This window comes from Mirounga leonina, unplaced genomic scaffold (assembly GCF_011800145.1).
Source record: "Mirounga leonina isolate KUSES-001 unplaced genomic scaffold, KU_Mleo_1.0 Mir_93, whole genome shotgun sequence".
In the NCBI taxonomy this organism is placed as follows: domain Eukaryota; kingdom Metazoa; phylum Chordata; class Mammalia; order Carnivora; family Phocidae; genus Mirounga; species Mirounga leonina.
In genome coordinates, this window is record NW_023270854.1 from 46,912,105 (window position 1) to 46,934,190 (window position 22,086).

General features: G+C 47.1%; 1 protein-coding gene and 1 non-coding gene across 2 annotated transcripts in view; one reads left to right on the forward strand and one right to left on the reverse strand.

Moving 5' to 3' along the window:
* NPC1 (NPC intracellular cholesterol transporter 1) overlaps positions 1 to 22,086 on the forward strand; it is a 48,359-nt gene that overhangs the window by 20,904 nt on the left and 5,369 nt on the right. The window contains exons 7-20 of the mRNA XM_034995898.1: positions 1,864 to 1,937; positions 2,479 to 2,849; positions 4,450 to 4,676; positions 7,596 to 7,696; positions 10,204 to 10,306; positions 13,807 to 13,996; positions 14,603 to 14,785; positions 15,898 to 16,012; positions 18,201 to 18,328; positions 18,422 to 18,562; positions 19,774 to 19,863; positions 20,306 to 20,493; positions 20,832 to 20,947; positions 21,596 to 21,725. Of these exons, the coding sequence (XP_034851789.1) occupies positions 1,864 to 1,937; positions 2,479 to 2,849; positions 4,450 to 4,676; positions 7,596 to 7,696; positions 10,204 to 10,306; positions 13,807 to 13,996; positions 14,603 to 14,785; positions 15,898 to 16,012; positions 18,201 to 18,328; positions 18,422 to 18,562; positions 19,774 to 19,863; positions 20,306 to 20,493; positions 20,832 to 20,947; positions 21,596 to 21,725 (2,157 nt within the window). The remainder of the gene's footprint in view (positions 1 to 1,863; positions 1,938 to 2,478; positions 2,850 to 4,449; positions 4,677 to 7,595; positions 7,697 to 10,203; positions 10,307 to 13,806; positions 13,997 to 14,602; positions 14,786 to 15,897; positions 16,013 to 18,200; positions 18,329 to 18,421; positions 18,563 to 19,773; positions 19,864 to 20,305; positions 20,494 to 20,831; positions 20,948 to 21,595; positions 21,726 to 22,086) is intronic.
* LOC118004852 lies at positions 13,474 to 13,582 on the reverse strand. Its single transcript, XR_004677727.1, has one exon. It is a non-coding gene; the product is annotated as a U6 spliceosomal RNA (small nuclear RNA).

Genomic DNA, 22,086 nt, shown 5'->3' on the forward strand with positions numbered 1-22,086 from the left:
ATTTGAACATTTGAAGTTGGTTTCATTGATTTATTCAAAACGATGAGTGAGTTTTATTTTTATTTATTTTTTTAAGATTTTATTTATTTATTTGACAGAGAGACACAGTGAGAGAGGGAACACAAGTAGAGGGAGTGGGAGAGGGAGAAGCAGGCTTCCTGCCAAGCAGGGAGCCCGATGCGGGGCTCGATCCCATGACCCTGGGACCATGACCTGAGCCGAAGGCAGACGCTTAACCGACTGAGCCACCCAGGCGCCCACGATGAGTGATTTTTAAAGCACTGTGCATTACCCACCCACTCTTTAACAGAAAGTCTTAAGAGCTGAATCTGATTAAAATCTAATTAAATGCAGTACTGTCTGCAGTCCTTTTAGATATTCGCATCTTGATTAGGAAGTACGTTTTCTTTATCAAGTATCACCAGGAAAATCTCTGCTGCCCTTGTTCTGTTTAGGACCCCACTCCACATTCCCCTTCTTTTCATTACTTTCCCCCAGTCTGTGACAGATTTTCTGGAATTTTTTTATGGCCTGGACACTTTTGATGAGTACTGGACAGTTATTTTGTAAAATGTCCCTCAGGCTTTATCTGATCAGATCTTTATCTGATCTCGCGATCAGATTGAGGTTATGTGTTTGTGACAAGAGTATCAGAGAAGTGATGCGTCTTTCTCAGCATCTCGTTTCGGTGCTACACGATCTCGATAGGTCTCTTCACTGGTGATATTAACTTTCGTCACTGGGTGAAGAGGGTGTCTGCTGGGTTTCTCTCCTGTAGAATTGCGGCTTCTTCCTTTGGAGTTGATCAATATCCTAAGGGAGATAGGTCAAAACTGGGCTGATACCTTGTTTCTCCTAAAACTGTCCACTGATTGTAGCATCCACTGGTGGCTCTTGTCTGCGGCGGTTACTGCTGTGGTGTTTGCCCGATGGTGATTGGTGGTCTGGTTGTATTTCTTCTACCTTTACTAGTTGGACTTACTCTGTACACACAGTTATCCTTCCTGCTCTACTTCATTATTGATTCAATTATATTTATATCATGGACTTTTTTTTTTTAGTTTTGTCGGCTCTATCCAACACTGTCCTTTGTTTTGTTGCTCAGATTCTTCCAGTTTTGACCATTGAGAGCGCCTTCTGGTTGACTCCTGTGTTTTGTTTTGTTTTTAACATGCCCCACCTTTCTCAAGCGTGTACTTAGTTTCTGGAATCACAAGATGTTCCAGACTCATCTTGTATTTTCCCTGCCCCAGCCCTGGAATCCACCTCTTCCACAGGGAGCCCTCGGTCCTTGTGTTGTAGACTGATGTAGACTGATGTTTAGAACGGTGCTCTAGGCACTAGGTATGCGAATTGCCATTCGCTGCTTTTAAAGGACCTAAAGTTTTAAACCTAAATGAAGGCTACAAGGTGAAACTATCCTTTATTAATCTGTTTTTTAAATACCTTCTTAGGGGCGCCTGGGTGGCGCAGTCGGTTAAGCATATGACTCTTGATTTAGGCTCAGGTCGTAATCTCAGGGTGGTGAGATTGAGCCCCACATCGGGCTCCGCCCTCAGTGTGGAGTCTGCTAAAGTTTCTCTCTCCCTCTGCCCTTCCCCCTGTCTCTGTGCTCACGCTCTCTCTTGCACTCTCTTTCTCAAATAAATATCCCCCCCCCCAAAAAAATACCTTCTTAAATTTTCTCCTGAGAGTGGTGAGCAGGACTTAGAGCAAGGGAACCTGTGGGGCGGGGGGCAGCGGTTCAGGAGGAAGAGGACAGAATGAGGAAGTAAGCTTTTAATGGGGTTACAGGACTGTTAGAAAAACAGCCTCATTATGTCAGAGGTCCACTGATACTACTTACGTGCTTTTATTTTTCAGAAAGCACTATTTTGTCTCCGAGTACACGCCCATTGATAGCAACATCGCTTTCTCTGTAAATGCCAGTGACAAAGGTAGGCGCATCTGTACTTACACGGTTAGGAGTGCGTGGGCTCCAGTGTTGGTCTCCTCCGCAAGCGTCTATGCACCGGTCTGGGCCAGGCAGTGTGCCCATGTCAAGGACACGGCTGTGATCCAGACAGACGGGTCCTGGCCGTGCTGGCAGACGGGAACAAGTCCTGAGTAACCGTAGTAGGACAGTTAGGCACGGGGGCAAGAGCCGGAGGGGCTGGTGGAACAGGCGGAGAGCAGGTGTAGCCGCAAAGCTGGCTGGGACCCGCTGTGGACAGAGCGCTCGGAGCACTGTGCCCCTGAGCGAGCATCGCTCCTCGGGCGGCGGGGGACGGCTGTCACGGTGGGCAGGCAAGCAGGGTGCCTTCCTGAGCAGCTAGGTGCTGAGGGTCAGGGTGGGGGGAGCAGCGCAGGACCCCGTGCCACCCCTGGCGCGGGCACAGTGCCCGCCCATGTGGCAGTAGCTAACGCTTTCCCTGTTCCGGCTTTCAGGAATGGCTTGGCTCTTAACCTCCACCCTCCCTTCCTCTCCCGCTCTTCCAGGGGAGGCGTCATGCTGCGACGCACTCAGTGCGGCATTCGAGGGCAGTCTGAGGCGGCTCTTCTCCCAGTGGGGCTCTTTCTGCGTCCGAAACCCAGGCTGCATCATCTTCTTCTCCCTGGCCTTCATCGCTGCCTGTTCGTCAGGCCTGGTGTTTGTGCGGGTCACGACCAACCCAGTGGACCTGTGGTCCGCCCCCGGCAGCCGGGCGCGCCTGGAGAAAGAGTACTTTGACACGCACTTTGGGCCCTTCTTCCGCACGGAGCAGCTCATCATCCAGGCCCCCCACACCAGCGTGCACACTTACCAGCCGTACCCCTCAGGGTCCGACGTGCCCTTCGGGCCCCCGCTCGACGTAGGAATCTTGCACCAGGTAATGTGCTCTTAGCAGAAATCAGTCCCGGGAGTCCAGGGATATGCTAACTGGCTTTTCCATGTGGACCAGTTCTGCCTGATGTCAGAATGAGGCTGAACATAGTGAGAAAGCTTGAAAATCTCAACAGTGAAAAAAGGAAAGGTGCTTTTCGTTTACTTTTTCAAGAAAGTAAACGGTGGATGTTGAACTTTATAAGAAATTGACTGTAGACTGCTTGTGTATTTACTTCATATAGCAGGGCTGGCTTCTTTCTTGAAATTGAGATGAACATTTCTCCATTGAAGCAGAATGTATAATTTACCTTAGTAAATTTTTCCCTTGGTAATTGAAAAGTAATGTGCCAGGACCCCAAGGAATGAAGCCTCTTATGCTGTGCTGGGGGTCCAGGAAGGAGCTACTGCTGACCCCCCGCCTGCAGGAATGAATTTTTCATTGCCTGAATGTGGGCCCCAGCCTGCCTTTGGTAAGAGGTGCATTCGGAATGAGATCCGTCCCGTTCTCTTACAGAGGCCTCGAAGCCTTCCCATTTTCCCTGGTCACACTTGCCCTGGAGAACTCGGTCTATGAATAAATGGCATCCCACGGATTTTTTTTGATGAGCAGTTGCACAATCACGTGATTTTTCTTTGAAATATGGCTCTTGCCTACAGAAAGTCTTTTATCTTTTTTTTTTTTTTTAAAGATTTTATTTATTTATTTGACAGAGAGACACGGCGAGAGAGGGGGAGTGGGAGAGGGAGACTAAGGGAGCCCGATGTGGGGCTCGATCCCAGGACCCCGGGATCATGACCTGAGCTGAAGGCAGACGCTTAACGACTGAGCCACCCAGGTGCCCCGAAAGTCTTTTATCTTGAGAAATATCAAAATGGTCTCAAGACTTCAGAATTTTTCCTTTTTTTTTTTTTTTTTAAGATTTTATTTGTTTATTTGACAGAGTGAGAGAGTATAAGCAGGGGGAGTGGCAGGGAGAGGGAGAAGCAGACACTCCGCTAAGGCTGAGCAGGGAGCCCCATATGGGATCATGACCTGAGCCAAAGGCAGACGCTTAGCCAACTGAGCCACCCAGGTGCCCTGTAGCAGAATCTTTTCTCCACCCAGTGACTGTTGCTTTTTCCCAACTTGTTCTAAAAGATGCACAATGTAGTCATTTACCTCCCGAAACGTATTCTGTGTTAGGAAATACGGGCATATATGTAAGTTTGACTGTAGCACAGAGCAAGGAGTAGCGGGCGTTTTGTTGGTAAGAGGGTGTGATCGGGAGGTCCGGGCACATCGGCCCTGTGGCTCACCGCTGTGGGGGGGCGGGGAGGGGGGGATGTTTGTGTGTCCTGCATTGAGTTCTGTCCTGGTGACAGTGTCCCCTGCCGCCTCTCAGACGCCTCTCAGCAGGGTGTCTCTCCCAGCTAGCTGTCTCTAAGAGGGGGCTCCTGGTGCCGTCAGATACGTTACCACAGCACGTCTTAATCCTCTTCCTTGTGTGAGGAAGCATTTTCCCCAAATACTTTTTATCTTCTGACCTGTCAGGGCAATAATGATTAGTCACAATCTGAGAGAAATCTGATGTGTTTCTGGATTTGTTTTTAAAATCTTCTTTCAGGTTCTTGACTTACAAACCGCCATTGAAAATATCACGGCGTTTTATAACAATGAGACTGTGACACTTGGAGACATCTGCGTGGCCCCCCTCTCACCCTATAACAAGAACTGCACCATTATGAGCGTGTTAAATTACTTCCAGAACAGCCATTCCATGCTGGACCACAAAATAGGCGATGACTTCTTTGTGTATGCAGATTACCACACGCACTTGCTATACTGTGTACGGTACGTGACGGGAGATGGTCATTCATTCATCCCACTGACCTGGGAGCACTTGCTGTCGCTACGCACGGTTATTCGTGCCAGAGACCCAGCAGTGAGCACACAGCATGTCCCTGCCCTGTGAAGCACACGTTCGAAAGCAGGGAGACTGGCACTGAATAAATAGATGTATGCTCGTGCCAGGTAGAGATGAGAGCTTTGGAGAAGTTAAGCCCGGCAAGGAGATGAGTGCAGTGGGGGTGTGCCGCTTTAGATGGAGTGGACACCTGCTCGCACGGAAGGGAGAGGAGGGAGCCTGTGAATATCGGAGGGAAAAGTGTTCCAGGTACACAGGCTGCAAGTACAAAGGTCCTGGGGTGGGAGTGTTCATAGTGTATAAACTGAGCCTTTAACTCATGCCTGGAATGAAAACACATAGTTGCATCTGCCATACCACCGGTGGTATCGTAGTACAAAAACAGAAGCCTGTAGTGCTTTTTCCTGTCTTAAAAATAGGAATTCATACCATGATATCAAATTGTTTTTAAAATGTTGGGGCACCTGGGTGGCTCAGTCAGTTAAGCTTCCAGCTCTTGGTTTCAGCTCAGGTCATGATCTTGGGGTTGTGAGAAGAAGCCTCACATCAGGCTCCACATTCAGCGTGGAGTCTGCTGGAGATTCTCTTCCTTTCCCTCCACCCCTCTCATGCATTCACGTACACACATACACCCTGTCTCTCAAAATAAATGAACGAAAATGTGCAGTGTCCCCTTGAGAAGTGAGGGTAGGATTGGTGCGCAGTTCAGACTGGAGGGCGCTGAAGCGGCTTCCCGTTGGAGGCCCATCTAGCTGGGCAGGCTGCAGTTATCATTTGCGTTAGTCACAGTGCTTGGTGACTGTGACGTGATGTTTAAGTCTGTGCCCATGGCAGGGAGAGCAGCCTGCACTTGATAGGCCTGCTGTCCCTGAATGCACTCACGTGGCCTGGAGACAGTCGTTCGGCCAGTCAAACAGCCACCATGGCTGTTGGGTCACTTTGGGGACAGAGAAATTATTCCTTGTCATTTTTTAAAAAGATTTTTTGTTTATTTTAGAGAGGACGAGAGTGTACACGCGAGTCGGGGGAGGTGCAGAGAGACTCTTTCGAGCAGACTCCCCGCTGAGCCGGACGTGGGGCTCGATCCCACAACCCTGAGATCATGACCTAAGCCAAAGCCAGGAGTCAGATGCCCAGCTGACTAAGCCACCCAGTGCCCCTATTCCTTGTCACTTTTGAGTGTGCAGTCAACTAACCACATCTCTGGAGGCAGCCACTCTGACCTCTGGTCTGGTCTGATGGCCTTAAGCTCTGTTCTGTTTTTGTTACTGGGATGTGATCTTGAGGTGCTTAGGCTGCATTTGCTCTGTTTCCTAAAACAGTAATGGCATGCCCGTATACGCTAAACCAGCATTCTCCACAGGATAGATGGTACAGGGCAGCCATGGGCAGTTTGAAAATTGAAAAATTAATATTCTTCAATTTTTATATTTAAAGGGAAAAGCTCTTTACTTTCTGTCTTACAAAATGGAAGTCAACAAGATTTTGGCAGAGAGGATGATGCAGGAGGCTAGTGTTTTATCCAAGGGGAGATGGGTTCAGGTTGGTGCAGAAACACTGCTGTGGGCCGCTTCGCTCCCACCCGCGGATCTCTGTACTTCCGTGTCTCCGGCCCTCACCTCCCTCCCCAGCTTTTCGTGGGCTTTGCCCCCAGAGGTCCTGCGGGCCTGGCAAACCCGGCGCACCCAGAACCAAGCACAGATCTCCTTCTTCCCCCGTATCCCCTGTATCGTGTGATGGCACTAACATCTACCAGTTACTCAAACTCGAGGCTGTATCTCTTCGTCCTTCCTCGTCCGTACCTCCCTTCTGTAATTCTTACGGATTTTAGCCTCTGGATGAGCTCTCAAATCCATGATGTGGTGGCAGGGTCCCATGTGTGGGCTGATGGGACTTGGCCTCTGGCTACATCCCTGCAGCGTGTTTGCCCCACACGGGTGGCCTGACCTCCAGTCGGAGCCCATTAGCCACGGGCTCTGAAGGGCCGAGCTTCGGCTCATCTGTGAGAACCTTCCTGAGTGCCCAGCAGAGGTCTGGCTCAGGATGTGTTCTGGAATGCTGGTCCCCCCACTGGCTGTCTTCACAGCACCACCCTTGCCTGGACCCTTGCACGAACCTGACTGGTCTGTGGGCTTTTCCTCTTCTTTCCGTCCCACTTCTAGACCTTCTTCCATTTTACCACCTGAGTTATCTGTGTAAAACAGCTCATGACATCCTTTTCTCCCAGGTCTCTAATTGCTCCCCAGTGCCTGAAGGGTAATAATCCAAACCCTGCAGCAGGGCACTTAATCCTTTTTTTCATTGTCTGTCCCTCACCCTTTCCAGCCCTGTCCCTTCCCTCAGAAGTCCTCCCCTTTGTAGGCGCCCCATGCTCTAGACAGGACTTGGTGTGGCTCCTCACACGGCCATCTTGTTGCTCTCTTCTCCCACGTCCCTGTTCTCATTCTTTCTTCTCTTCCCATGTTGCGGTTGTAAGAGCACCTTCAAACCACCCCCCAGGTGAATCCCCCCCCAGCCTTAGAGACCTACTTCCGTACAGCCTCCTCTTTTTGGCGGCAGTCTTCTCTGTGTGTTAGCTGCTCCCTCGTCTGCGCCATGCACTGCGTGAGCTCTGTTCCCGTGTGCGCCGTGCGCTGTGCCGTACTGACCGCATCGTGCTGAGTTGGCGTGAGTCTGGCTCCCAGAGGCACATGCTGGACCGCATTACTCACCTAAGGAACCACAGGGCCCACGTGGTGCTTAGGATATCATCGGCGTCTTTAAGTGTTCGTTGTGTAAATGTTTAGGTCTCTGTGATGTCTTGAGGCTTGTTCTAACTGGGAGGTGTTTTCTAAACCACTTCACAGGGCTCCTGCCTCTCTGAATGATACCAGTTTGCTCCATGATCCTTGCCTGGGTACGTTTGGTGGGCCAGTGTTCCCGTGGCTTGTGTTAGGAGGCTATGACGGTAAGTAAGAGAAGCTTCTGCTTTTCCTGTTAGATAAAGTAGTCTTGGTTTTGTCACTAAGAGTCAAGTGGTAATTATCCCAGGTGTAGGCTTGCTTTGGGCTTTGGCTTTGGGTTTCCTTTTGAGTTTAAAAGAAGGAGATGATGCACACTTTGGGAAGCTGTCAAAAGCCAAGGATTTTTGACCAGAATATTGCATTTGTGCACCTCCACATAACTCATTGTTCAGTTTCAAGGAGTTCAGGGAACCCTTAGGGAGTCTGTGGACCTCAGGTTAAGAACATCTGTGGGGCTCCTGGGTGGCTCAGTCAGTTAAATGTCTGCCTTCGGGATTGAGCCCTGTGTCCGGCTCCCTACTCAGCAGAGAGCCTGCTTCTCCCTCTCCCTCTGCCTGCCACTCACCCTGCTTGTGCTCTCACGCTCTCTCTCTCTCAAATAAAATCTTAAAAAAAAAAGTCTGTAATGGGAGTGATATGTGAAATATGGGAAAAAAGAAACAAAGTTGTTCTGTGTTTTCTTCCTAAACCAGTTGGTTAAGAATTGAGACACTTCTGTAGGGGGAGGAGTAGTGGGTTTGTTCTTTGCTGGTTGGTTCCTGTAGCACCTGGAACAGACTGTACCAGGTATGATGGGGTCATGATTCAGGTGACAACTTTGGCATCAGAAACCTAATTATAGGCAGCTCAACAGGTTTTTCTCCAGCTCAAGGAAGAGGCCAATTAGATGTTGTTCTCCTCACCCAATAGGAAGGGATAAGTCCTATCTATATTTAAATTTTACTCTGCCTCATAAAATGCCACTTCTAATCCGTGGGGAAAAGATGGTGTCACCAACTGGCAAGCCACAGCCATCAAAATTAAATTTGATCTCTACCTTATTCCTTCCATCCACATAAACTCCAGATGTGTCAAAAACAGATGTATAAGAAGTGAAGCTATTAAAGATCTAGAAGAAAATACGGGAGGAATTTTCAGAAATAATTTTAAAATGGAGAAGGCATTTTCTAAGCGAGACACAAAAAACCCAGAAGCCACAAAAGGAAACATTGATGAATTTGACTACATAAGAATTTAAAATTCCTATGTGGAAAAGAAGCATCATAAACTTAAAAAAAAAAGGGGGGGGGGCAACTAAACCAGAGGGGGAAGAAAAACATATGGATAGCGTGTCCTTGATATATAAAGGGCTCTTGTGAAAAAAAGAAAAGGCCAGCAACCCAGAAGAAAAGTGGGCAAAGCCATATGAAAGTTAACAAAAGAACAAATACACAGGGCTGTTCATTATATGGGGGAAATGCCTAACCTCACTCCTAGGTAGTGAAATGCACCTCACTTCAGTCTTTGTATCTAACACAGGGGCAAAGACCTAAGAGTTTGATAAACCCTCTGTGGGCGAACATGATAGGGACCCCATTGTTGGCGGGAGTGTAAATGGTTCCTAGAATGTAAGCTCCAGGAAGGCAGGGATTTTCCTCTTTTGTTCACTGATACATATCCAGAGTACCTAACGTAATTAATGCCTGGCACGAAGCAGGGTCTCAGTAAATGTCTTGCTGAATAAAGAAATGAAAAAGAGGATAGCCTCTTTGAAGGGCAGTTTGGGGGAATTTATCAAAATTACAATTGCACATACCTTTTGATTCAGTGCTTCTACTTATAAGAATTGATTCTCCAAATATGTACTTCACACATGAAAAGTATTTCCCAGGTTATTCTTTGTAGTACTTTTGTTTATAATTTTAAAAATTGCAAAAATGTCCATCATCTGGAGATTGGTTAAATTATTCTAGAAAATAAGATACAGCAGAAAAAAAGCTCTTTATGTCCTGAAATGGAGCCATCTCCAAGATACAAATTAAAAAATGTAATGTGCAGGACAGCGTGTTGCTAGTCAGTTGGGCGTCTGCCTTTGGCTCAGGTCATGGTCCCAGGGTCCCAGGATCGAGCCCCGCATCGGGCCCCCTGCTCGGCGGGAAGCCTGCTTCTCCCTCTGCCTATCGCTCCCCCTGCTTGTGTACTTGCGTGCGTGCTCTCTCTCACAAATACATGAATAAAATCTTTAAAACTATATATATTAAACTATATAAATATTTTTTTAAAAAAAGGAAAGGGCAAGAGTATATGTGTTTGCTTGAGCATGCATGGAGTGTCTCTGGAAATAGTTCAGATGGTGGGGAGGAGAACTAAGAGCATGGAATGAGGACTGGGGAAGGAGAGTCTACATGGATCACCTTTCTGCTTGAAATTTTTACCACGCACATGCTACATAGTTAAAAAAAGAAGTTACTCATCCTGAATGAAACTGCCCATGTCAGATTCTAGAGCATCCTTTTTATTCATTAACTGAGCTGCACAGACACTATGTCAGTGAACTGGTTTTTGTTCTTAGAGCATAGACTACAGCCCCCGTGAGAAATCAGTCACCTCGTGGTCTCGGGATTTTCCCTCGTGTTTATCTAATTTTCTGCCTGCTTCTCATCTTCTGGATGTCCCATTTTTCCCATTCTAGATCAAAACTACAATAATGCCACAGCCCTTGTGATTACCTTTCCTGTCAATAATTACTACAACGATACAGAGAAGCTCCAGAGGGCCCAGGCCTGGGAGAAAGAGTGAGTTGCTGTCTTTGTTCTGTGGGAAGCTGGGCGCTAATAGAATGCACTGAAACTTCATTCAGCTAAATTAACCAACAACAGATCTAAGTCATTTTTTTTCCTGCTTGGTACTAATGATGCTAAGAAAAACGTCTATAAGGCAGTTCATCCGTAAACGTTGTGTGAATAGATAACCCTGCACAGGAATGCCAAAGTCTACATTCCGTGCACCCATCTCTCACAGCAAGCCAGCGGGAGCAAGCTGGATGCACATTAGTAAGGGACACGCACGGTAGGAAATCCTGGGGTCACTAAAGATAGGTGAATAGATGATTCCAGATGAAGGACATAAAAGCTGCAATCAGCATGCCTAGGGAAATATATGCTGTACATGCTGTCCATCCCTAGAAAAATCTCAAGCACGGGACCCGGGAAATTGTTAACTCTGTTTATAACCCCTAGAGAATAGGACAGAGGGCAGAGGAGGACAGGACACTTTGACCTTTTATACCTTTCAGTGGTTTTTGTTTTAACAGCTTTGTTGGAATATAAATCCCATACCGGACATTTCACCCAATTAAAGTGTGATCCAGTAGCTTTTAGTGTATTCATTGATATGCAACTGTCACCACAGTGAATTTGAGAACTTTTTTGTTTTTTAATCTCAAAAAGAAACCCCATCTCCTTTAGCTATCGCCCCCCATCCTCATCCTCCCACCTCCCAGCCCTGCGCACCCATTGATCTACTTTCTGTCTCCATATTGTAATTGTATTCTGGATGTTTACTTGAATGGAAGCATACACGCGGACTTCTGTGTCTGGCTTCTTTCACGTAGCGTATTTCTAAGGTTCATCCAAATTACAGCATGTATCAGTACCTCATTCCTTTCTGTGGCTGCATAATGGTTCATCCTGTGGATATGCCTCATTTTTATCCATCATCAGTTGATGCACATTTGGGTGGTTCCTACCTTTTGGCCATTATGCATAATGCCTCTGTAGACATTCATATACAAGTTTTTGTGTGAACTTTAATACGTTTCCATTTCTCTCGGATATATACCTAGGAGTAGAATTGCTGGGTCATATGGTAACTCTTTAAAGAATTGCCAGATTGTTTTCCACGGTGGCTGCACCGTTTTACATTCCCACCAGCCTATATGAGGGGTCCTATTTCTCCACATCCTCATGAACACTTCTTATGTGACCTTTTGGTTCTGGCCATCCTAGTGGGTGTGAGGTGGTATCTCAGTGTGGTTTTGATTTGCATTTCCCTGATGGCTACTGATTTCAAGCATCTTTTCTTGTGCTTCCTGGCCATCCGTATAAATATTCCTATCCTTTGCCCATTTTTAACTGAATTATCTGTATTTTTACTGTTAAATTATAAGAATTCTTACATGTTCTACAAGTCTACTGTCAGCTATATGATTTCCAGATTTCCAGGTATTTGCTCCCAGTTTCTTTGTTTTGTTTGTTCTGTTTTCTCGCTGAAAACAGAACACTGAAGCACGAGTTTTTAGTTTTAAAGTCCAATTTTTTAGTTTTTTCTTTTGTTGCTCAAACTTTTGGTGTCCTATCTGAGAAACTATGGCTTGATCCAAGGACATGGCAATTTATGCCTGTGTCTTCGGAGGATTTTAGAGTTCTAGCTCTCACATTTAGGTCTTTGAGCCACGTGAGTTCATTTTTTCATGTAATGTGCTAATCCAGATGATCCTGGGCCATTTGTTGAGATGACTTTTTCTTTCATTGAATAGTCTTGCCACCTTGTCGAAAATTAAGTGACCACAGATACATGGTTTCTTTTGAGACTCTTAGTTGTGTTCCTTTGATCTTCTTGCCTATCCTTATGCTCGTACTGCACTGTCTTGATTACTGTCATTTTGTAGAAAGTGTGAGATCGAGAAGTGTGTGTCCTCCTCCTTTGTTCTTCTTGAAAAAGAAGGGTTTAGCTCTTCTGGGCCCCTTTCAATTCCAAATGTGAATTTTAGAATTAGCATATCTTTTGTGGTATATATATATATATACAATGGAATATTATGCATCCATCAAAAGGAGTGAGATCTTGCCATTTGCAATGATGTGGATGGAACTGGAGGGTGTTATGCTGAGCGAAATAAGTCAATCAGAGAAAGACATGTATCATATGACCTCACTGATATGAGGAATTCTTAATCTCAGGAAACAAACTGAGGGTTGCTGGAGTAGTGGGGGGTGGGAGGGATGGGGTGGCCGGGTGATGGACATTGGGGAGGGTATGTGCTATGAATTACGTAAGACTGATGAATCACAGACCTGTACCTCTGAAACAAATAATACATTATATGTTAAAAAAAAAAAAAGAAGAAGATAGCAGGAGGGGAAGAATGAAAGGGGGGAATCGGAGGGGGAGACGAACCATGAGAGACGATGGACTCTGAAAAACAAACTGAGGGTTCTAGAGGGGAGGGGGTAGGGGGATGGGTTAGCCCAGTGATGGGTATTAAAGAGGGCACATTCTTCATGGAGCACTGGGTGTTACGCACAAACAATGAATCATGGAACACTACATCAAAAACTAATGATGTGGGCGCCTGGGTGGCTCAGTTGGTTAAGCGACTGCCTTCGGCTCAGGTCATGATCCTGGAGTCCCTGGATCGAGTCCCGCATCAGGCTCCCTGCTCGGCAGGGAGTGTGCTTCTCCCTCTGACCCTTCCCCCTCTCATGTGCTTGCTCTCTCTCATTCTCTCTCTCTCAAATAAATAAATCTTTAAAAAAAAAACAAAATTAATGATGTAATGTGTGGTGATTAATGTAACAATAAAAAATTTTTTAAAAAATTAGCGTATCTTTCTATGAAGAAGTCAGCTGGGATTCTGATAGGGATTGCATTGAATTTGTAAATCAACTTTTAAAAGTTTGTTCTATGAGCATATATCTTTATTATAATATGCTTCATTTAGAAATCCTTTTTATTTATTTTTTTAAAAGATTTTATTTTTATTTATTTGACAGAGACACAGCGAGAGAGGGAACACACGCAGGGGGAGTGGGAGAGGGAGAAGCAGGCTTCCCGCAGAGCAGGGAGCCCGATGCGGGGCTCGATCCCAAGCCGGAGGCAGACACTTCACGACTGAGCCACCCAGACGCCCCTAGAAATCCTTTTTAGTAAAAAAGAAATGAGACCATGAACCAACTTTTTTTTTATAATGGAATGCTTCACGAATTTGCTTGTCATCTTTACGCAGGACTCATGCTAATCTTCTCTGTATCATTCCAATTTTAGTATATTAAGCCAGCACCACGAGCCAACTTTTAAACTTGTCCTAAACTTGTTTCAAGTGATAGAAACTTCAGCATGTCTGGAACTTTGTAATCTGGGGTTGTCTCACCTTCTGGTCTCCAGTGTCAAAAATCCTAATATAGGGTACAGGTTAAGTAAGCATGGCTTTTGTGTCCTAGAGGTTGGGAAGGCGTTTCTCACTTAGCTGTCACTAAGTTTTAACTAAGAATATAAAATTTGTTCACACTTTTAGGTTTATTAATTTTGTGAAAAACTACGAGAATCCAAATCTGACCATTTCTTTCACTACTGAGCGAAGTATTGAGGATGAACTGAATCGTGAAAGTAACGGTGATGTCTTCACTGTTCTGATCAGCTATGCTGTCATGTTTCTGTACATTTCCATAGCCTTGGGCCACATCAAAAGCTGTAGCAGGTTTCTAGTAAGTGGTGTGTGTGTGTATGTTGGAGAGAAATGACAGTGCACAGCATGATATCATATTTTTGCCTCTACTTTTTTGGGGGGTGGGGTGGGTAGAAGGGCAGAGGGAGAGAGAAAAAGAAAATCCTGAGCAGGGTCCACGCCCAGCTGGAGCCTGACACTCGATCTCATGACCCTGAGATCATGACCTGAGCCGAAATCAAGAGTCAAATGCTTAACCAACTGAGCCACCCAGGCGCCCCTGCCTCTACTTAGTTAATCCTAAATCATTAGGTTCAAAACTGGTTTACATTCCCCTGTTTTCATTGTATGTAATATTTTCTATTTCCTGCATGTGTTTTCTTCAGTTCCAAATTTTGGTTTATTTTGAACTTAGAATTTATTCCCCACAATCCAGTTTTTCCTAATTTGGCTACACCATCACCTAAGAATTGAAGCCCATGAAACTTGTTGCCAGGGAAGACCTAGAACATTTTTCATATCTTTTCTCAAACTCGGAGAGGACTTTGAACTCCAAATCGGCTGTACCCAAAAAGAGGTAAAATGAGGACCTTTTAGTCATAAGAGAGATTACAGTCTGACGATTTGTCTTTGTTGCATGTCTTAGGTGGATTCTAAAATCTCCCTTGGTATCGCCGGGATCCTCATTGTGTTGAGCTCAGTGGCGTGCTCATTGGGCATCTTCAGTTACGTTGGGATCCCCCTCACCCTCATTGTGATCGAAGTCATCCCATTCCTGGTGCTGGCTGTCGGTGTGGACAACATCTTCATTTTGGTCCAGACCTACCAGGTATGTTTCCATAGTCTCACAGAGCTTGCCGTCGGACCAAGTAGTGGGCTCCATTAATGGCTGTTCCGCTCCATGCAGAGTACTTGTGAGTGTGGACAGTGAGACAGCTTTGTTTCCTGTTCTCTGTGTTGCCGATTGGCGTCCATAACTTGTTCGGGACATTTTGAGACCAAGAAGTTCATCCTTCTCTTTGTTTGGGGAAATAGGTATAAAGTGAGAATTGCGTTTTAAAGATTTTTTTTTTTTTTTAATGAGAGAGAGAGTGTGCATGGACAATCAGGCTCCATGCTGAGCACAAAGCCCGACTCGACTCGATCCCAGGACCCTGAGACCATGACCTGAGCTGAAACCAGGAGTCAGACACTTAACTGACTGAGCCACCCAGGTGCCCTGAGAATTCAGTTTTAAGTATGTGTGCAAGAAGGGCTTGCGTGCTTGTGAAAAATATTTTGGATACAACTGTTACTAAAATGAGTCTCCAATAGTGTAGAAGAATCAAAGATTTGTCAGAGATGCCACTAAAAAGATAGGGCAGCGTAGGACCTGCTGATGTAGAAAATGGTCTCAGTCATGATTTTTTCTCTCCTGGTGGCCTTACTTGGAGACTCAGTGGCACAGAAGAGTGTCACTTAATGGTCCAGCCACCTGCAGCCTGCGTTCTGTGTATTTTCCTGATAAGATGATCCAGTCTTCCCTTGAGCTTCTCACCTGTTACCTAGCTCCGGGGCTTAGTGATTACCCTGGATGAATTATCATGACAAGTTTGGTCCCGCATCAAAGTTTATCTACAATAAGTAGAAGCTCCTAATCATTTTTCATTACCATTGAGTTAACACAAAGCAACAAAGAAGCAAAGAGATGGCATTGTTGTTTAGAAATGTTAATGGCCCCGGGCGCCTGGGTGACTCAGTCATTAAGCATCTGCCTTCCCGCTCAGGTCATGATCCCAGGGTCCGGGTGCTCTGCGGGAAGCCTGCTTCTCCTCCTTCCTCTCCCCCTGCTTGTGTTCCCTCTCTCACTGTGTCTCTTTCTGTCAAATAAATAAATAAAATCTTAAAAAAAAAAAAAAAAGAAATGTTAATGGCCCGTGTTTTGTTTTTTGTTTTTTTAAGCGCGATGAACGTCTTCAAGGAGAAACTCTGGATCAACAGCTGGGCAGGGTCCTAGGAGAAGTGGCTCCTAGTATGTTCCTGTCATCCTTTTCAGAGGCTGTAGCGTTTTTCTTAGGTAATTACTCTGAAGTCTACCAATCCCACCGTTTTCTGAGCCTGGGGGTAGAAGGATCTGGGTATCTGAATATGTCCCTTTGTGTTGCTTCCTTGTTTAAGCTTTGATCTGTAATCAGAAAATATCAGAGTGGACCACAAGAAAAATTAGTGGCAGTATCTTGGGTATCATTTTGGAAGTGTCCTCTTTTTTTTTAGAGGGGGTAGGGGCAGAGGGAGAGAGACTCTTAAGCAGGCTCCACGCCCAGCGCAGAGCCTGATGCGGCACCCCATCTCACTCACGACCCTGAGATCATGACCTGAGCTGAAATCAGGAGTCGGCTGCCCGACTGACTGAGCCACCCAGCGGCCCTCGTCTTTCTCATGTTGTTCATGACAGTGTGGATATTGGGGTCCGGGCTGACAGATACCCTAGAACTCCTCTGCTGCTTTCCCGTTTTGGCACCCGTGGCAAATGTGGATCTTTGAAAACGGCATTCCCACATCCCCACAGGAGCCTTGCCAACACCCCACTCTGAGTGAAATCCACAGGCATAGACAGTCTTTCTCGGTCCACACAAATCATCGGGGAAGCAACCTCATTAAGGAGCCAAGGTCATTGGACCTCACCTCACTGCAAGGAGCCAGAATAAGCTGGAACAAAAGCCAGCGCTTCCTGTCTGTCTTTCTCCTGGAGAAGTCACCATGCAGCCTCACTAGCAGGGCTGTCTGCCCCCGTCTGCTGTGTGGGAACAGTAGGACGAGAAAACCGAGTGCGTCTTCTGAGCAGGAGGCTGGATGAGAAATGCCATCATTCCGCCTGGGCCACGGGCGGAAACGCCTCTGTGGGCTGCTCGTCGGAGGCGGCGGGCTTTCAGAACAGACGCCAGGGTGCAGGTCCTCCTTTCCACAAAGCGGCGCACTTTCACCTGTGGTCCTTACACTTGCTTTTGATGGATACAGGCGCAGAAGAAGTTATTTTCTCTTGTTTTCTCATCAGAAACTGTGGTGATAGTAGCAACCAGTACTGTGTCTCAGGACTGGAATGACTCTGAATGGGGACAGGAGGAGCAGAGGGCCCAGGTCTACAAAAGGCAGTCACGTGTTGCTGGCCTGGTGCTGCTCGGTTCAGTTTCTTTCTTTCTTTTTTTTTTAAATTTTTGTTTTATTTATTTATTCATGAGAGTCAGAGAGAGAGATAGAGAGAGGCAGCGGCGGAGGGAGAAGCAGGCTCCCTGCCGAGCAGGGAGCCCGATGCGGGACTCGATCCCAGGACCCTGGGATCGTGACCTGAGCCGAAGGCAGACGCTTAACCAACTGAGCCACCCAGGTGTCCCTCTTTTTTTTTTTTTTTTTTAAGTGAAGCTGTGAATCTAGATTTTTGTGTCGAGTCTCGCTGTTAAGTATTGGCTACTTTTTTTTAAAGACTTTTATTTATTTAAAGAGAGAACGAGTGGTAGGGAGCGGCAGAGGGGGGAGAGAGAGAGAAGCAGACTCCTCACTGAGGAGGCAGCCCGACGCAGGGCTTGATCCCGGGACTCCTGGATCATGACCTGAGCCAAAGGCAGCTGCTTAACCAACTGAGCCACCCAGGCGCCCTAATATTGGCTACTTTTTTTAAGAAATGTTTTTTCATCCTAAATGTGGACCATACAGGATACATCTGGCCTGTTTGCTAGTTTGCAGTTTCTGGGTGTTAACCCAGTACTTCTGACTAGGGGCACCCTCATCTGATTGTAACGGAAGTGGGAGACTCATATTGTTGATCTAATAGCAGATGGAAAATACTGCTCTCCAGAGCAAAGCATAGAAGGTGCGAGAAGAAATGACTGATACTGATGGTGCCGAAAGTTCAACATGCATAGATTTGTCTGGAGAGCCTGTTATATACAGTTGAATTGGGTGTGAATCCCCACTGTTCTGATTAAGTAGGCTAAGGGGAGAGCTCAGGAACCTACATTTTTACCTCCCCAAGTGGTTCCGATGCTTGATACCATTTTGCAAAACACCGGGCATATGGGCTCTTTGAGTTCTGGTGTGACACCCCCAGACTTGGGCGGCATGCCTCTGGGGGGTGTGGGGAGTGCGGGTCTTCTCGTGGCTTCGGTCCGTCCTGGCTCCTCGCGTTGCTGTGTACACGTGAGTGTAAGACTCGCACAGGGTCTCCTGCTGTAAGTGGAAGTGACCAGGCAGCTTCTCTCCCCCTGCAGGAGCCTTGTCAAAGATGCCAGCCGTTCACACTTTCTCCCTGTTTGCCGGGATGGCCGTCCTCATTGACTTCCTGCTTCAGATTACCTGTTTCGTGAGTCTCTTGGGGTTAGACATTAAGCGTCAAGAGGTAAGTTGTTGTCAGGATGACAGTCTGTTTACAGTCTAGAATCGAAGTGAGGTAGCAGGAGGGTGTCACCTTTGTTCCTCTTTGTCCTCTCAGAAAAATCGTCTGGACGTCCTTTGCTGTGTCAGAGGCTCTGAAGATGGAACTGGCATCCAGGCCTCAGAAAGCTGCTTGTTTCGGTTCTTCAAAAACTCCTATTCTCCTCTTCTGCTTAAGGATTGGATGCGACCAATTGTGGTATGAGTTTGTGGTTTTCCTCATTTTTCTCCCCAAAACAGATTTGTCACATCCCTTCTAAGAAATCAGCTCGGGTGGGGCGCCTGGGTGGCTCAGTCGGTTAAACTTCCAACTCTTGATGATTTTGGCTCAGGTCATGATCTCTGGGTCGTGGGATTGAGCCAGGCTCCCTGCTCAGCGTGGATTCTGCTTGTCCCTCTCCCTCTGCTCCTCCCCCCTGCTTGCCCACGTGCTTCTTTCTAAAATAAATAAATAAAATCTTAGAAAGTCAGTGTGGGAAGGAGATTCTGACAGCTGTTAAGTATATATATGAAAATGCAAAAGCAAATATGTACAAGTATGTAAAATATTTTTCCAGCTGGCTTTTAGCAGTCAATATAAGCAAGTTTTTATTTTGAAGGAATTATAGATTCATAGAAAGTCAAGAAGATAGTACAGAGAGGACCCAGGTGCCCCTCACCCATCTTCTTCCTGTGGTCTTACACAATTGTAGTTGAGCGTCAAAACCAGGAATTTGCCGTGGGCACAGTGTGTGTGTCTAGTTCCAAGTCCCTTTATCATGTGTGCAGGCTGCAGGAACCACCACCGCAGGATAACAGACTGTCCTGTCACAGCTCTGGTCACGCTGCCCCTCTGTAGTGCCATGAGCCACCCCCCCCCCACCATCCCGAGTCCCCAGCAGCCGTGTAGGAGCTTTTTGTAGTTGACACACTGCATGTAGCCACCAGTGATAACCTGTCACTTCTCTACTAAAAGAACGTGGATTAGTCTGCAGTAATGGTAAAGTAATAGTAATACGTAACATCTCATGAGCACTTAATATTGGGTATGGTGCTAAATAGTGGGTACAATGCTGACCCTGGATTACCCCGAGATTTTCTCATTTAATCCACAAAACTTCTGTTACACATCTTTTATTTTTCCTGTGTTACTGATGAGGAAGTAGAATCTGAGAGAGGTTAAGTGACTTCCCCAGGGTCACTCAAATCCTGGAGCCAGGATTTGAACCCAGGTAGTTTGACTAGATACTATGATCTCTAAAAAAAGATACTATGATCTCAGCCACTGTCCCCTACTCTCTACTTTACCATGGTGCATAAAATTTTCAGTTGAGAAAAGTCCTGTTTTTTATGTGTGGAAGATCTTATTTATGTTCTTAAGCTCCAGTACACGAAGCAGTCACTGTCTTTACAACTCACTTTTCATTCCAGATAGCGGTATTTGTGGGTGTCCTGTCATTCAGTATCGCGGTCCTGAACAAAGTGGAAATTGGATTGGATCAGTCTCTTTCAATGCCCGATGTAAGCTGCTTTCTCTTTGATCATGTGTAGCCAATGGTGTGAATAAATTTTCCCAACCTTGCATGCAGTTATTCCAGGCTAATGCCTGCTTTTAAATGCACGTGCTACAGGTTCCCCCAGGTTACAGGAACCGCCACAGAGCTCAGCAGTGGGGGCCGTCTTAGCATTTGGGACTCTCAGGGCGAGGGGGGCAGCCGGAGAAATAGAACAGCAAGCCTTCTACCTCGTAGGGTGCCCTCCTGATGGTGGGCCAGCCAGAGAAGCACCTTGGGTGCAGGGAGGGTGAGGAGCAGGGAACCGGCTGGGGAGGGGACTCCTATCTGGGCTGGGGCCGTCTCGACCAGCAGCATCCCAGTGCTGTCTTCATCTTTAGCCCTTGTCCCCTTGCTTCGACATCGGCAGCACATTCCTACCTTGTCCTGTTCTCTGATCATTCTTTCAGGACTCCTACATGCTGGATTACTTCAAGTCCCTCAAATACCTGCATGCAGGTCCACCTGTGTACTTCGTCCTGGAGGAAGGGCACGACTACACCTCTCTGAGAGGGCAGAACATGGTGTGCGGGGGCATGGGCTGCAACAACGACTCCCTGGTGCAGCAGATCTTCACCGCGGCCCAGCTGGACAACTAGTCAGTACCGCCTGGCGTTCTTGTCCTGTGGCGGAAGCCGCCGGAAGGGGCCCTCGGCCACAGTCCGCATGGGCCTGTTTCTCACTAAAAATAGATTTGCTAGAAAATGTGTTGCTCAAAATCATGCTAACTCTAGCTTTACCTCAGCAAAAGCTTATTTAAAAGGACTAACTGACCAGCTCCCATCTCGAACGGTTTTCCATTAAGTGGTGATGAAGTCTGTCCTTTGGGCAGCAGTGTAACATCTAGAAAAAGCAGTTAGGTTTCGAGAAAAAGGACTGAATCTGGAGACATCCCCCCGTGGAGCAAGTCAGTAACTTCTCCCTCCTTCTTGCTAGTACCCGAATAGGCTTTGCGCCCTCATCCTGGATCGATGATTATTTTGATTGGGTCAAGCCTCAGTCTTCTTGCTGTAGAGTCTACAACAGCACAGATCGGTTCTGCAACGCCTCAGGTACTTTCATCTCCTTTTCCAGATCATTCCGTTTTCTCTGAAGACTTGCGACATTATAATTTAAAATTGATTTGCATTTCACCTCAGTTTGAGCTGGCGCCGGTCCCGTTTCCTTGGTCACCATCCCTGTCCTCAGCCGTGCTCTCTGAAGGGTGTCGTGGTGTTCTGTCTCCCTCCGCCCCCCACCACAAGGCTGCAGGCCAAACACAGTCCTGGTCGGGGGACTCTGGTTTTCAGAGTCTTCGGGGTTCTCCCAACACCACTAATGGTGTCCTTGGTTGGGGTCTGGCTGCAGCATCTCACGGGGGTGCTTCCCTTTGTTATCACTATTGCCCTACAGTTTTGTTAGGAGTGTTGAGGTTGTTCTCGAATTTTCTTGATAAAAACACGGAAGCCTTGGACTCTGATAATACCAGCTGAGTTCATCCTCCAGGGCAGGCAGCCTGCTTCGGGGAAGAAAGTTTGTACAGCCTGCGTCAGGTGAAGATGGACTCTCAGATGTATTAGACTGTGAAAATCACGTGTGTTGGAAGCTTTGGGGTCAGGGATCTTTTGATTCAGGGAAATTCTCCTCAGATCTTGAAATGTTTGAAAATAAAATCTGGAGCCTCGTTCTTCTCACCTCGGCCCCTCCCGTGTCTTTGCTAGTGGTTGACCCTGCCTGCGTCCGCTGCAGACCTCTGACCCCGGAGGGCAAACAGAGGCCTCAAGGTGAAGACTTCATGAGATTCCTGCCCATGTTCCTTTCTGATAACCCGAACCCCAAGTGCGGCAAAGGGTAAGTGCCATTGAGCCGTGCGGAGACGCGCCCCGTTGCGGTTATTTGGTGCGGGACGGCTGGCAGAGGGCTGGGGTGGAGGCAGCTGTCTGGGAGAGGTCCCTCTCTTCCCCTCCGCACCCTGCCCCGATCTTCTGTGAGAGCAGAAGAACCTCAGACACCCAGGAGGAGAGCGTCTCCTCGTCTCCCGCTGGTTTCACCCTGGCTCGAGCGTGCGTCCCGCCCTCGGGGCTCCGTGTCCTGGCCCCCCTGCAGGAATGGCTGCGGAGCGCCGTGCCGGCGTCTAGCAGGCCAGGAGGGGAGCAGGGATGCACGGCGTCTCAGAATGCGGTCACGTCCGTCTCGGTGTCAGGGACAGCTC